Here is a 13744-nt window from a genome sequence, read left to right as displayed (position 1 = left end):
AATCCAAGAGACTGAATCCTTCACAAAAGTTATAACACAGCCCTTTTCACAGTGAAGATTTTGTTTTCTTTCTAGGTCTTAAGTTTGCAAGAAAGTTCAAGTTCTGCCTGAGTTCAGAATAACAAAGATGCTTTGGCCAAACAGAAAAAAGAACTAAGAAGTTTTTAAAAAGAAAGTCAAACCCCACCCCTTCATTCTTCCTTAAATGTTTAATATATCTTTTTATTTTAAGGCCAGATTGCATATACCACATCATGAAATACGATTCTTAGACTTAGAGTAAACAATCTTAAGACAACAAGTTCCCCACATGTAACTTTTTAACAATTAAGTCTGCAAAATACATCTAACAATCAGCCCTTTTTTCCAAAATGATCCAATCTGTGCACCATCTAGTCTCATGACATATTAAACTGCCCACACGCCCTTCTTAATTCATCTACTGTATGGAACAGAGACATGAAGATATGCAATGGTTTGCTCTCTTTGGGTAATACTGGGACTACTTCTCCAATTCCAAAAACATACATATGTTTGAGCATGCTCTCTGGGTTAATGAAAGTCAAGTCACATCTGTACCTATTTAAGTAAGGAAGCATGTGTGATCTTTGCAAAACTGTGCATTACCTTGCTGAATTGAAGCTTTTTACCAGGTCATCCAAGAGCCGGTTATTTTTCAGTTCAGGTTCTGTGACTGCCTACAAATAAAGCAGAAGTAAACAGAAAATGTTCAAGCAAGTAATAGTTAATTTCTCAGATGCGAGTTTCAGACACTGCTCTTCCAATCACCAATCTCAAATATTTGTCATATCAAAGGAAACAGGGAAATGAGATGTAAACGAGAGATTTAAAAAATCCAAGACCCTGAAATTAAGCATTTACTGACTGCAAGTCTGGAAAATAATGGAAACAAAAGCACAGGCTAAAATAACAATACTTTTTTCCAGAAAAAAATTCACACAATTCAGTACTCTTAGTCTCCAACAATGCTTCATTGCATCCTAGCTCCAATCATTAAGAATGTGATAAGAACATTAAACAACACAGAAGGGAAAACATGCAAAGGAAAATGTTGTACTTTGAATAATTAAGGCATAAAAAGATACAGGATGGTTTTCTGCATTTTTTTCCAACAGATATCCAATATTTATCTTGTTCTCACTTTTTTACCAAAAAGTCATTCCAAAGCTTATGGAGCTCTTAGTTGTATCAACCAATGAGATTTATAAATAGACAAAAATAAAATAGGTGCTCTAGTTATGTACAATGAGAAATCTGCACTCATTTGAACATAAAGTTGACAACTGGTGTGTCTACACATGTGCTTTAATGCTCAGTAGCCTATTTACTGTGCATTAAAGTGTCACATCAAAAAACATGCTGATATACTAATGCACAGTAAAAACAGGCTACTGCACATTAAGTGTCACTAAAAAAGCAAGCACATTTGCTACTGCACATTAAGGCAACCTAATGAGCATTTATTTAGTACCTCACATTAGAGGTACAAGCGCAGTAGCAAAAGCACATTAATGAACATGTAAATGCGCTCAGTATTACAAGCAGACCTTTTTTAATCTTAGCCTCAAGCAATATCTAATCTAACTTGGATACAGAATGACAGTTACCTGTATTTCACCAGCACTTCAGAAATGCTATTCACTGTTTCTAGGCAGTCTTGGTGGGTGGGTTATTTTGCTTTTTTGGTTTGTTTGTTTTTTTTACATAGAATCCAGTAAAACCAAACTGGACTGACCTAGATTAGAGCCTAAATTAATCTCATTCCATGCCATTCATTCAGAAGCAGTCTTGCAGGCAAAACCAATTCCTGACCAACAATCCAGTTCTTGCCTGTTCTACACCTTGTAGAGCCAGGAATGGTTCTGATCCCACAGCAGTGTTCAGAAGAAAAGGGACTTACCCTAACAACCATAACCAATACCTCCCATCTTTCTGCTGTATATCATGCTGCTACCCCTCTCCCCCCTACTCCAAAGTCCGCTGCACTCTACAGATATTGTGTTATATGGTATTCTATTTATAACACTAGTACTGAATCTATTAAGCTACTTATTCTGTGCAACACAAAAGTAATCTCACAATGCCAATCATTCTAGAGGCAGCCAATTTTATCCAACCCCTTATTGAGGCCAGACAGGAGAAAATGCTACAATACCATAAACAGATAGGAGTTAGCTACATAGAACTATAAACTCAACCTCTTCCTTGGTAAAAAAACTTCCCCCCCACCCCCTCTTCCCAGACACAATCTTCAATTATTTCCTTTTCTGGGAGGTCTTCCTTTATCCTTAAGACTGTGCCCATAATACTTCACGTTCTAATTTTTCAACGTTTGCATCAATTCAGGTTTGGCTCCAATCTTAACAAGTACTCATTTGTTGAATCTTTCTTTGGGTCCAAGAAACATCCGTTATCCTTTTGTAGTACATGATCTAAATTCCTGTCATTTTTTCTCTAACTCCTTTCCTTCTTAGGGGTCCAAATCTCACAGCTGTATGTGGCTACTGGCCATACCTGAGTGTTCAATGCGTTTGTCATCATTTAATTCGTAAGCTGCTACTTGTTTATATAACATTCAAATTCTTTACCATTACTCATGCATTGCCTGGCCTATGAATTGCTTCATTTATACATGTAAGGCAAGCTTCTTTGGGTAGATGTGATATCTTTTATTAGACCAACTGAGTAGTTGGAAAAAAGTTCTTAGCAAGCTTTCAGGCACAGTCACCCTTCGCGTCAGGCATTCCACCAAGATTGTATCCAAATACGTAAAACTCAACACTTGCTCCAATGGCTCATTAAGTATGTCAACCCTGATTTTTTCTCCAGTTGAAGAAATCACTCTGGTCTCTGAAATATTAATCCCAATGCCATGTTTTCAAACTTGGATGCCTAAATATGTATTGGGTCTCATTTAGAGTTGTGGATGTTTTGAAAATTCAGGTCATGTATTTCAGGTGCACATCTATGTATAGATTTAAGTGCTGAATTTTAGGCTCCAAAGCTTGAAAATGCTGGCCTACATAAATAAGATAGGAGGCCCTTCTGTATGCCCTGAACCAATAGCAACCAACTAGACCCAAAGGGGAAATGACCTTGACACTGAAAATTTGCCAGAAACAAACAAAAGATGACAAGGAGAAGGGGGGAAGAGGGGTGGGGGGGCAGGGAAGAAAAAAGCCCAAAACCACTTACCACACGGCACGTGGGACACTGAGTTTTATAGGACAGAAATTTGCGTATGCAAAGGGAACAATCTGAAAAAATAAAAATTACACCACATATGATTACTATGTATTGAGCTAAGAGAGCACACTGTTGGGGAAAAAGCATTATTTGTTCTAGTAAAATATACTAATTAGTCACATGGAAAGACTAAAACATGCAAAAGAGAACAGCTATCTATTTTAAGGGACTTCCTACCAGTCTATTTCAGCATTTAATCTCAGTCTGTGGGCCTGTATATTTTAAACAAATATAACCCAGAGTACCAAGAACTAGTACTGATAAAAGTCAAAGATGAGTATTCACCATTCAAATTTCACTAAACTTCAAATATGTAAGAATGAGACTTCCAAGAAGCAAAAAAGTCAAATCCCAACAAGGTCAACTGTCCTTAATTTTTCTCAGACAAAAAAAATATCTATCCAATCTCTGCACTACAGATAGGAGTACATCTAAGGCAGAGGAATATCTTTCCCTCTGGTCTCTGCCCTCAATTTACCTTTCCTCTAAATGCAGAGCACCTTGCTTCACCTTGCTGTCCCCAGACAGTTATAGTTCAGTAAGTGCCTTTGGATTCATCAGCCAAGGCAGGTCTTACTACTGTTGTCAGGAGTCTAAACCACCGCTTGCACACAATTCTCTCTGAACACTCACCCTTCAGAATAACTCAGAATGATTCTCTCTGGGCTGCTCATTTACAAGTTTTGGCACCAGTCAGGCACATTGGTTATTTCAGAAAGTTTCACTCTTTTCCTATATGACTGACACTTACTAGCTCTTTATTCCTCAGTGTTTCAGTGTGTGTATATGTTAACTGCTGGCACTTTAAAATCACTCATTAACACTCATTCCCCCTTATGACAAACTCCAAGAAGCCCCAGACACATTAACACAGCTCTAATTCAGCATTAACAACTGTTAATCCATAGAGGCCATTTATACATGCATTGACCCACCAAACCTGCATCTGTAGAACTGAAATTACTCTTAATTATGGCAGTGAAACCCACAAACACAGGCTGGCCTATGCAAGAAAATTGGAGATGAAGCAATCCCTGTTGTATATAGTAAAGACAAGTGGCCCCAAACTGTTCATTTAATTCAGTGATCAGGTCAGGAGATTTCTACAGAGGTGACAGAATGAGACTGCATAGAGCACTGCGAGCAAATAGTCAACCTTATCAAGATTAAACTAATGACAGCAAGTGCAAAGGGAGCAAAAAAGGATAATGTAAGCATGACTTGAGGACATTAAGGCATCTGTAATAACCTGGGGCAAGCTGCCTGGCTTCTCTAACAATGTTTTACACCTATAGAGCCTATCTGCAGTTTTCAAAGTAGGGCAGTAATTCTGACAACTGGGCACAGAGGGCATTTGTACATGTCTGCATTGCAGTGCCGGGAGCTTTTAAAAGTGCTTGGCGCTGTGGTACATCTTTTGTATAAATGGCAAAATGCCTGTCACCACTGAAAAAATGGTGGTGGCACACTTTTGAGCTAAAATACACTGAAGATTAATTGAGTCTGCTCCGATGCACTAGCAGACAAATGTATGTATATAAATGCCCAGAGATACAATATGGAAAAAAATATTTAAAATAAAAGAGAAGGCCTGAATGGCTTGAGAGATGTTAATGAGAGCTCTCCTTTCATGCCAGTAACTCAAATTTAACCGTATCTGACGGACTCTGTGGAAGTTAATAGTCACGCTTGACAGGTGTTAACACTATGAAAGCCATCAAAAGCCTACTGAGATGGATAGCAGGAAAGAAAGAACAATGGCTGATGCTTAGCTCGCTTGCTCCTTTACTAAAGAAACACTGAGGGAATTAATCAATACAGGTTTTATGACAGCAGGCTACTGCTCCCACGGTGCATCTACATGAGACACTAAATGCACAGTAGACTAATTCTACTGTGCATTAGCACATCCTGGCAAAAGCATGATGATGCACAGTAGAATTAGAATACTGCACACCACCGTCACAAGAAAACTGTATGTCAGCACTACTGCACAGTAGCACCAGTTACTGCGCATTTAGTACCTGTTATTACAGATATTTACTTAATGTGCATGTCAGCGCACCCACAGTCATCTAAAAACTAGGCAGATAGACTTTGAATGGCTCCATATGGGAATAGATAATAGGGAGGGTTGAGAGCACTGTAATAGACAATTAGGGAAAGAATAGTAATAAGGAAGAAAGTCCTACAAGGAAACATGAACATATTTCATCTTTATTTTCTAATAAGAAAGCCTCTGATGCAACAGAACAGGCTTTTTTGGGGGGCGGGGGGGGGAATTGGGTCTCCCACGTGTGTTATCTGAATTACACTAACAACATTTGATAGGTGTAGAAAACAAGAAAGCACTACCAAAATACAGCCGAATGTCCTGGAAAATCATCAGTCTCTATAGAACAGGATAAGCGTGCATTTGATTGGAAAAATCAAACGTACAGAATGTAGGGCATATCATCAACAGGAATTTCCACAAGTAAGACTAATCCAATCCTAGTGCTTGATGCTACCCATTATAAAGACCTTGGGTGCATACACATGTAAAAACCTTCTGACAGTTAAACCAGCTTAACTGTCAGAGCACACATATGTACGTGGAGCACAGCTGGCTTAAATTTGGCACAAGATAATATACCACCAATGTGTATTATCTTGAGTCGCATTAGTTAAGTAGACTTAGCTCACAAGATGGCTGTCACCATGACAAGGATGTATATGTAGAGGCATTCTCATTCTTCCTGAGAAATCAGGGCAGTCCGCTAGTTAGCCAAGGTGCCTGTACATGAATGCACAGAGCCTGGGAAACAAGCAAGAAGAATTGGAAGTCCTTGCACAATCACATAACTATGATGTGACTGAAATAACAGAGACTTGGTGGGATAGCTTGCATGACAGGAGCACTGTCATGGATGGGTACAAACTGTCCAGGAAGGACAAGCAGGAGAGAAGAGGAGGAGTATGTAAAAGAGCCATATATGATTGCCCAGAGCTTCAGTATGAAACTGGAGATAGGCCTGTTGAAAGTCTCTGGGTTAGGGTCAGAGGGGAGTGCAACAAGGGTGATGTCATGGTGGGGGTCTGCTATAAACCACCAGACCAGAAGGATGTGGTAGATGAGGCTTTCGTCAAATACCTAGCAGATGTGTTCGATTATAGGCCCTGATTCTCATGGGGGACTTCAATCACCCTGACATCTGCTAGGAGGGCATTACAACAGTGTACAGGCAATCCAGTAAGTTTTTCAAGAGTGTTGGGGACAACTTCCTGTTGCAAGTGCTGGAGCAGCCAACTAGGAGCCGTGCTCTTCTTAACCTGTTGCTCACAAACAGGGAAGAATTGGTGGGAAATGAAGAAGCAGATGGCAACTTGGGCATCAATGACCATCAGATGATCCTGAGGAAAGGAAGGAGGGAGAGCAGCAGAGTAAGGACTGTGAACTTCAGAAAAGCAGAATTTGACTTGCTCAGCGAACTCAGGAGCAGAATGACCTGGGAATCCAGCCTGAGGAGGAGAGGAGTCCAGGAGAGCTGGCTCTACTTCGAAGAAACCTTACTGAGAGTGCAGGAACAAAGTATTTTCCTAGCAAGACTAGAAAGTACAGCAGAAGACCAGACTGACTTAGCCGAGAACTCTTCAGTAAGCTAAATCACAAAAAGGAAACTTAAGAGAAGTGGAAGTTTGGACAAACAACTAGGGAAGAGTATAAGAGTATTGCTCGGGCATGCAGGGATGAAGTCAGGAAGGCAAAGCACAACTGGGGTTGCAGCTAGCAAGGGACATAAAGGGGAACAAGAAGGGTTTCTACAAACATGTTGGTAGCAAGGGGAGGATGAGGGAAAATGTGGGTCCCTTACTGGATGCGAAAAAAGGCTGAAGTACTCAACGCCCTTTTCACCTCAGTCTTGACAGGCAAGGTCAGGTCCCAGACTACTGCACTGGCAGCACAGTGTGGGGAGGAGTTGAGCAGCCAATACCGGTGAAAGAACAGGTTAAGGTGTAACAGAGCACAGCATGCTCTGTTACTCCCAGGTGAGTGGACAGCAACCAGGCAGCCTGCAGCTGGCTGTTTTCCCAATTAGGCAATGCTGCCTGATTGGGGAACAGAGCCCAGCTGTTATAAATAAGTGTTGGGCCCTGTACAACAAGGCAGCAGTCTGCTGCCAGCAGCTGGAGAGACACCACTGGCTGAGCTGCTGCTCAGTACAACTCAGAGCTAAGGGAGAAGCTATGGGGATGGCGCACGGCTCCATGTTCTGCATATGACAGAAAACTGCACCCTGCCAAGGAAGGGTGCTCTGGTGGGGCTGTCTGTGATGGGATGGAACAGCCTCCCAGAAATGCCAGGCCAGTTAAGCTCCCTGGTGAAAGGCAAGTATGGGGACCCTTATAACCCCAGCCCCCACATCCCTGGTGGGTAGTTTGATCAACACAGGGGGAGCCCAGGCTCACTGTGAGTACTGAGGCAGGCCCCAGGTCAGGTGGAGGGACATGAGGCAGTGCCCAGACTCGCAGTTGAGTCTGAGGCTACGCTACGGAGCCAGGAGTAAGACTCCAGGTGGGATGGGGACCTGAGCCTTGAGGAGCTCCAGGTGAAGGGATAAAGGTTATAACTTAGTGAGGCGCAGAGCTTACATTGGAAACGTGATAAGGCCGGATGTTAGGCCATGAAACATCTGCGAGGCACAGGACACAACAAGGGAAGGTCGGGGTCATGTACATAGGCCCTTGTCATCAGGGCAGGTAAAGGGCAGCCTTCCTCCTGATTAACATAATTTAATCGTGAACATCAAAGCACGGCAGGCGAGGTGGGTGGATGGTTTGCGCAGAAACAAGTGGGCAGGCCCACACTGAGATTGGCCCTGGGATGCCCACTTGCTATATAGGGACTATTTAGAAATGCTGGACGTATACAAGTGTGAAAGGGGCAGTAAAAGCCCCTCTAGTGGGTCCTAGACACCTGCCTCATGTGCCCCGATAGTCATTGCAGAGGCCCAAACAAGCAGCAGCCAGGAGGGAATGCAGATGCAGGCTCTGCAATTCCAGAGCTCCCTGAAGCTGTGGATCAGCGACGGATGGGGGCAGAGCCTCAGTGAGACACAGGCTGCTCAAATAGCAGCTGGGAGAGCAGCTGAGCAGCCAGCAGGGGAAGAGGGAGATGCTGGCCAGGAGACACAAGGAGCCAAAGAGAGGATCACCCAGCTGGAGAGCAGGCAAGAGGAGCACAGCAGTGACCGGAGGGCTCTGGCAGGGCGGCGTGGAAGAAACCCAAGCCTGGGGAGACGAGAGACGCCCAGGAGCAACACCACAGCCCCAACAGGGAATATAGGTATGGCAGTTGGGGATGGCGGCAGGGAGCTGCTAGGTCTCACAAGCAGCTTGACAGGAAGAAAAGAGCAGCCCAATGTGGTAACTGCACGCTCCTCCAGCTCGGGAGGAGCAAGAGAGTGACCCCAGGTGAGCAGGGATCCAGAGGAAGTCGCATTGGGAAGAAGGATCGGGGAGGGGCACAGGGAGGCTGCCCACCTCCATAATCACTAGGAGGGAAGGGACGAACAAATCCCCTTCATCCTTTGTCCTTTGTTTCGAGTAACAAGCAGGCACAGGATCCCAGGGGTCCACTGGCAGACGCCGAATGCTTTCTGTTAGATTTATGTGAAGTCCTAGTTGGCCTTAAGGCAGGGCAGATTTATGTACCCAAATCAGCCTGAAGCTGAGGAACCAGCTGTGGAAAGAATATTGTACTGGCCAAGAAGGCCCAACCCATCCCAGGGCAGGTAAATCTGGATGAAAGAAGGTATCATCCAGAAGAAGACCTGCAGAGTGCAGCGTTTGTCCAGGCCATGGACGTGGTAAGGGTGGGGTAAATGGGAGGTTTGGAGCCCCATGAATAAAAGACCTCTTTGCTTTTGGGGGCCACCTGAAGTGAACTGCCTCCCCAACAAGGAACATCAAAGATGTGGCAAGCGAGTAGGAGCAGTACCCATACCATTTAGGTGGCGCACAAGCCCAAGTCTCACCCTGACGTCACTCGGGGGCAAGGTACCTATCAAGAAGAGGCCAAAGCCCTACAACACCTACCAGCGACAACAAGAAACTGGGACCTGGGCACTGGACTGGGCACAAGTAAGTTAGCTTGCTTATGTCGGCTTAGTACTTGTATGCGCACAACTTAACTAAGCCAACTTAAGTCGGCTTAGTTAACTAAGTTGACTTCTTTTATGTTGTCTTTCTATGCACACAACTTAACTATGTTGGTTTAGTACATGTGTACACACAAAGGTTAGTACGTGTTTACTCACTTAACTAACACAACTTAAAATAAGTTGTGTGCGTACAGACATACTAAGTCACCTTTAAAATAAGGCAGCCTAGTTAAGGGGGCCTTAACGCCTAGTACATTTGTATGCACATGACTTAACTAAGCCAAGTTAAGTTGACCTACTATGTGTGTGTGTGTGCACACAACTTAGCAAAACTGCCTTATTTTAAAGGTGACTTAGTACATGTGCACACAGACTACTTAACTAAGTAAACTTAAAATAAGTGTGCGTGTACATGTACTAAGTGATGTACATACACATGTACCATGCGAACATAACTAAGCCAACATAGTAAAGTTGTGTGCGTACACAGTCAACTTTGTTAAGTTGGCTTAGTTAAGTCGTGTGCATATGCATGTACCAAGTCAACTTAACTTCCGATCCGCCCAACTTGCTAGCAAATACATGCGGACCTAGACAGGCTGGCAAGTTGGACAGATCGGAACCAGATAAGGTTTAACATCAAGAAGTGTAAAGTGCTGCACCTGGGGATGAACAATTCCCTGCATACCTACAGGCTTGGCAACACCAATCTCACCAGTACTATGAATGAAAGAGACCTGGGGGTAATAATTAACCACAGTATAAACATGAGCCAGCAGTACAATGCTGTAGCCAGTGGGGCAAATACTACTTTGGCATACACCAATCGATGCATCTCCAGCAAAACCAAGGAAGTGATTCTTCTGCTTTACTCAGCATTGGTTCTGGGCGCCGCACTTCAACAAGGATGTGGAAAAGCTCAAGAGAGTCCAGAGAAGGACCACCCATATGATCAAAGACTTGCACGGCAAGCCATACGAGGTAAGGCTGAGGGACCTGGGACTCTTCAGCCTGAAGAGAAGGCTGAGAAGGGACTTAGTAGCAGCTTACCACTACATCGGGGCGTACATCAAGGGCTCAGTGAACAACGGTTCATCAGGGCAGCCTTGGTGGGGAAAACCAGAAGCAATGGTCACAAACTCCTGGAGGACCATTTCAGACTCAACATTAAGAAAAACTTCTTCACAGCTAGGGTGTCCAGACTATGGAATAAGCTCCTTCCAGTGGTGGTGCAATTGCCTACCCTGGAAATCTTCAAGAGGAGGCTGGACGGTCACCCTGCTGGGGTCACTTGACCCCAGTTGTCTTTCCTGCTTGGCGCAGGGGGGCTGGACCCAATGATCTTCTGAGGTCCCTTCCAGCCTACATTCTATGAATAACTATGAGTATACACACACAGCCTAGTACATGTGTACGCACATACCCTATGTGTAGAAGCACACTTATTTTAACTTGACTTAGTGCATGTGTATGCACACACACTAATTCAACTTAAATCAGCTTAGTTAAGTTGTGAGCGTACAAACGTACCAAGTCAATATAAGTGTCGGCTAAATTAAGCTGGCTTAGTAGACTTAAGATGAACCAGTACGCACATGTACACACACCTTAACTAAACCCAGTTACGTCAGCTTAGTACATGTGTATGCACACTTATTTTAAGTTGACTTAGTACGTGTGTACACACAAAACTCAACTGAATCTACTTAAAATAAGTCAGCCCAGCTATGCTGGCAGTGTGCACACAGAGGTACTAAGTCAGCCTAAAATTGGTAGGCCTACATAAAACCGCTTAATTCAAGTAAGCTTAATTATGTTACGGGAATACACACACATTAATCAAAGTAAGCCAGCCTAGTTAAGTCATGTGCATACACACATACTAAAAGTCCACTTAAAATAAGCCATCTCCGTTATGCTGCCTCTGTATCCATGTACACACCCCTTTGTTTTCAACTGTATAACTGCCTGGGCTCCAACATAGCCAAATCTGGACATTGTATATTCCACTCCCTCCTCCCAAAACACACCCCATTCTTATTTTTTTGAGAGAGAGAACACAAAAGCCAAATCCTTAACACACTTGATCCCCTTCCATGATAAATTTCAAGGCCTTGGTCCATAGCACTGAAGTGCTAGGTTCACAACAAATTTATTTTAATGTAAAAAAGACAATGTATTTCCCCTAATCTCTCTCAGAAAAGGCTAAAATATGTTGGTGACACTTTCCAACAAAATCCAGGCCAAGGCAGATGCACAGAATGGAAAATTCCAGCTCAGTTAATACTGTTTACCATATAGCTTTGAATCCTACTCCTGTCTCTAGGCTTTACTAATTCTCATTCTGAAAGACATTTCAGTGGTGAGCTGGTAACAAATATCCTCTTTGTAATAAAAATGATGATGTTTAAATGGATAAATTAATGCAACAGATATCTGTATTCTTGCAAGAACAGGGATTGTACAGAGTACTCTGTTTAAGTGCATGATCTGGGACTGAAAAATAGCTAGGCACTACTTGGAGCATACACCTATCCAAACTGAATGTCAACAATGCTCATTAAGTACACAGTGCTGTCACTGATGAGGTAGCACCTGCCTTTAAACATGTGCCACAACAAATATGAGCCGCCTCTGCGTGTGCCAAGCAGATCAAGAAAAGGACAGAGCAGCAGAGAGGGTAAGAAGCAAAAGGTAGAGCAGCAGATCAGGCAGGGGAAGGAGAATGGATGACACTCGGGGAGGGTGTACAGCTAATTTGGGTTATGCCTGCCCAAAAGGTTGACTGCCTTACACTGACTAGCTCCCATAATTTTCAAGGCTTCAGATAGCAGCCATTTGATAGATTTTTCCACTTTGCTCTTGCTGGTACAGTCAAATGGGATGCAATTAAGTTACAAAGGAGGCAGTGGGGCTCAAAAATGCTTTGGGCTTAAGTGATTAATACACTTTACTCATATACAGAAAACCAATGTAAACAATAGGCAACAAATTAGGACCAGCATTATATATTAAACGGTTAGATGAATTATGCTCTTATCTGGCAGGCCAAGAAAAGTTACTGTCCAAAATACAGCTTGCATTTCTGAAAGCACCATTCATTCATAGCCACTAGTATCTAGGACTCTTTGCTGACTAGACAGTGACTGAGAAAACGATATACTTTAAAAAGGAAATGTCTGTCAGGAATCTATAAGTGGAGCACTGCATTCCAAAGGAGTCAGATCATAATTTTGCATGTGAAACATTGAAAAAGAGGAATTTTTATAAGGAAACCTCTGGTGAGATTTCATACCGCACATCACTGGGGTAAGTGACAGGAGGGTTTGGGCTAACTGAAGTAAAAACAACAAACAGCACACCCCTAAGCTCTGGTGAGTTTTAATGGATTATAAGTGGCTAGGATTATCCCTGCACATGTATCATTGCTCTGGCCCTGATATGGAGACTGGAATAAGTCTATCTCATTGGAGCCATTCTGGCAAGGTATCCCTGCCATGTGCCCTTAGGAAGGGGGGGGGGCAAAATATGGATCCAGCCTGCCAGGCCATTCTATCTGGCCCACTGGGCTCCTCCAAAAAATTATTACCAGCCTGCAGCTGCCCTTCTGAAAGCCAGCAGGAGGCAGACTTTCAGAGGTCATGCACCACCAAAATGGGCAGGCTCTGTGCTTCCACCTGCTACTGCTGCTGTCCATGGCGGAGGCTGTATGCCATGGGGGAGGAGGCACACATACCCATACCCCTTCAGAAACCCCACACCAACCCACAAATCCCACACACATACCCACCAACCACATCCCACGCCCCTCTACACACAATATAGAAGAGTAAGACTTTATATGAGCTATTATGCAGCCACCTTTATATATACTGTGCAAAAACACATAAATCAGGGCCAAAATATTTTTTTAAATAAAATTAAAATGTGTTATAGTAGATGTTTGATTTGAGTATACAATTTGGTTTTTTTCTGGTTCCAAGATAGCAACCTCCCCTCCCAGAAGAATTACTTCCATGGGAAGGGTGGGGGGAGAGAGACAACATGGATGACTTCTGGTGACAAACGTCAGAGGCTAGGGGCTTCCAGTCCCAAGATGGTGATTAGGGCAACATTTCCCAACCGGTGTGCCATGGCACACTGGTTCACTGTCAGGCACATCCAGGTGTGCCATGGCATTATAGCCTGGAGCTATACCCCCTGCCTGCTGCTGCTGCAGACACAGACCGATGGGAAGCGTGGTTCCAGCCAGCCAGGGGGCATAGCTCCAGCCCAAAATGCCATCCAACTGGCCACGTGCCCTCCCTCCCACCCCCAGGTCAGCGTCTGGCTGG

At 43.6% G+C, this 13744-nt stretch overlaps 1 protein-coding gene across 2 annotated transcripts in view; it reads right to left on the bottom strand.

Moving 5' to 3' along the window:
- RAD18 (RAD18, E3 ubiquitin protein ligase) overlaps positions 1 to 13744 on the bottom strand; it is a 149037-nt gene that overhangs the window by 133012 nt on the left and 2281 nt on the right. For both annotated transcript variants that reach the window (XM_019504687.1, XM_019504688.1), the window contains exons 3-4: positions 3217 to 3278; positions 628 to 698 (exon numbers count right to left, since the gene is read on the bottom strand). In XM_019504687.1, the coding sequence (XP_019360232.1) occupies positions 628 to 698; positions 3217 to 3278 (133 nt within the window). The remainder of the gene's footprint in view (positions 1 to 627; positions 699 to 3216; positions 3279 to 13744) is intronic.

This window comes from Gavialis gangeticus, unplaced genomic scaffold (assembly GCF_001723915.1).
Source record: "Gavialis gangeticus isolate Ggan-Ray unplaced genomic scaffold, GavGan_comp1, whole genome shotgun sequence".
Taxonomy (NCBI): Eukaryota; Metazoa; Chordata; order Crocodylia; family Gavialidae; genus Gavialis; species Gavialis gangeticus.
The sequence above is the reverse complement of the archived record's forward strand: the minus strand, read 5'-3'. Positions and strand labels throughout refer to the sequence as shown.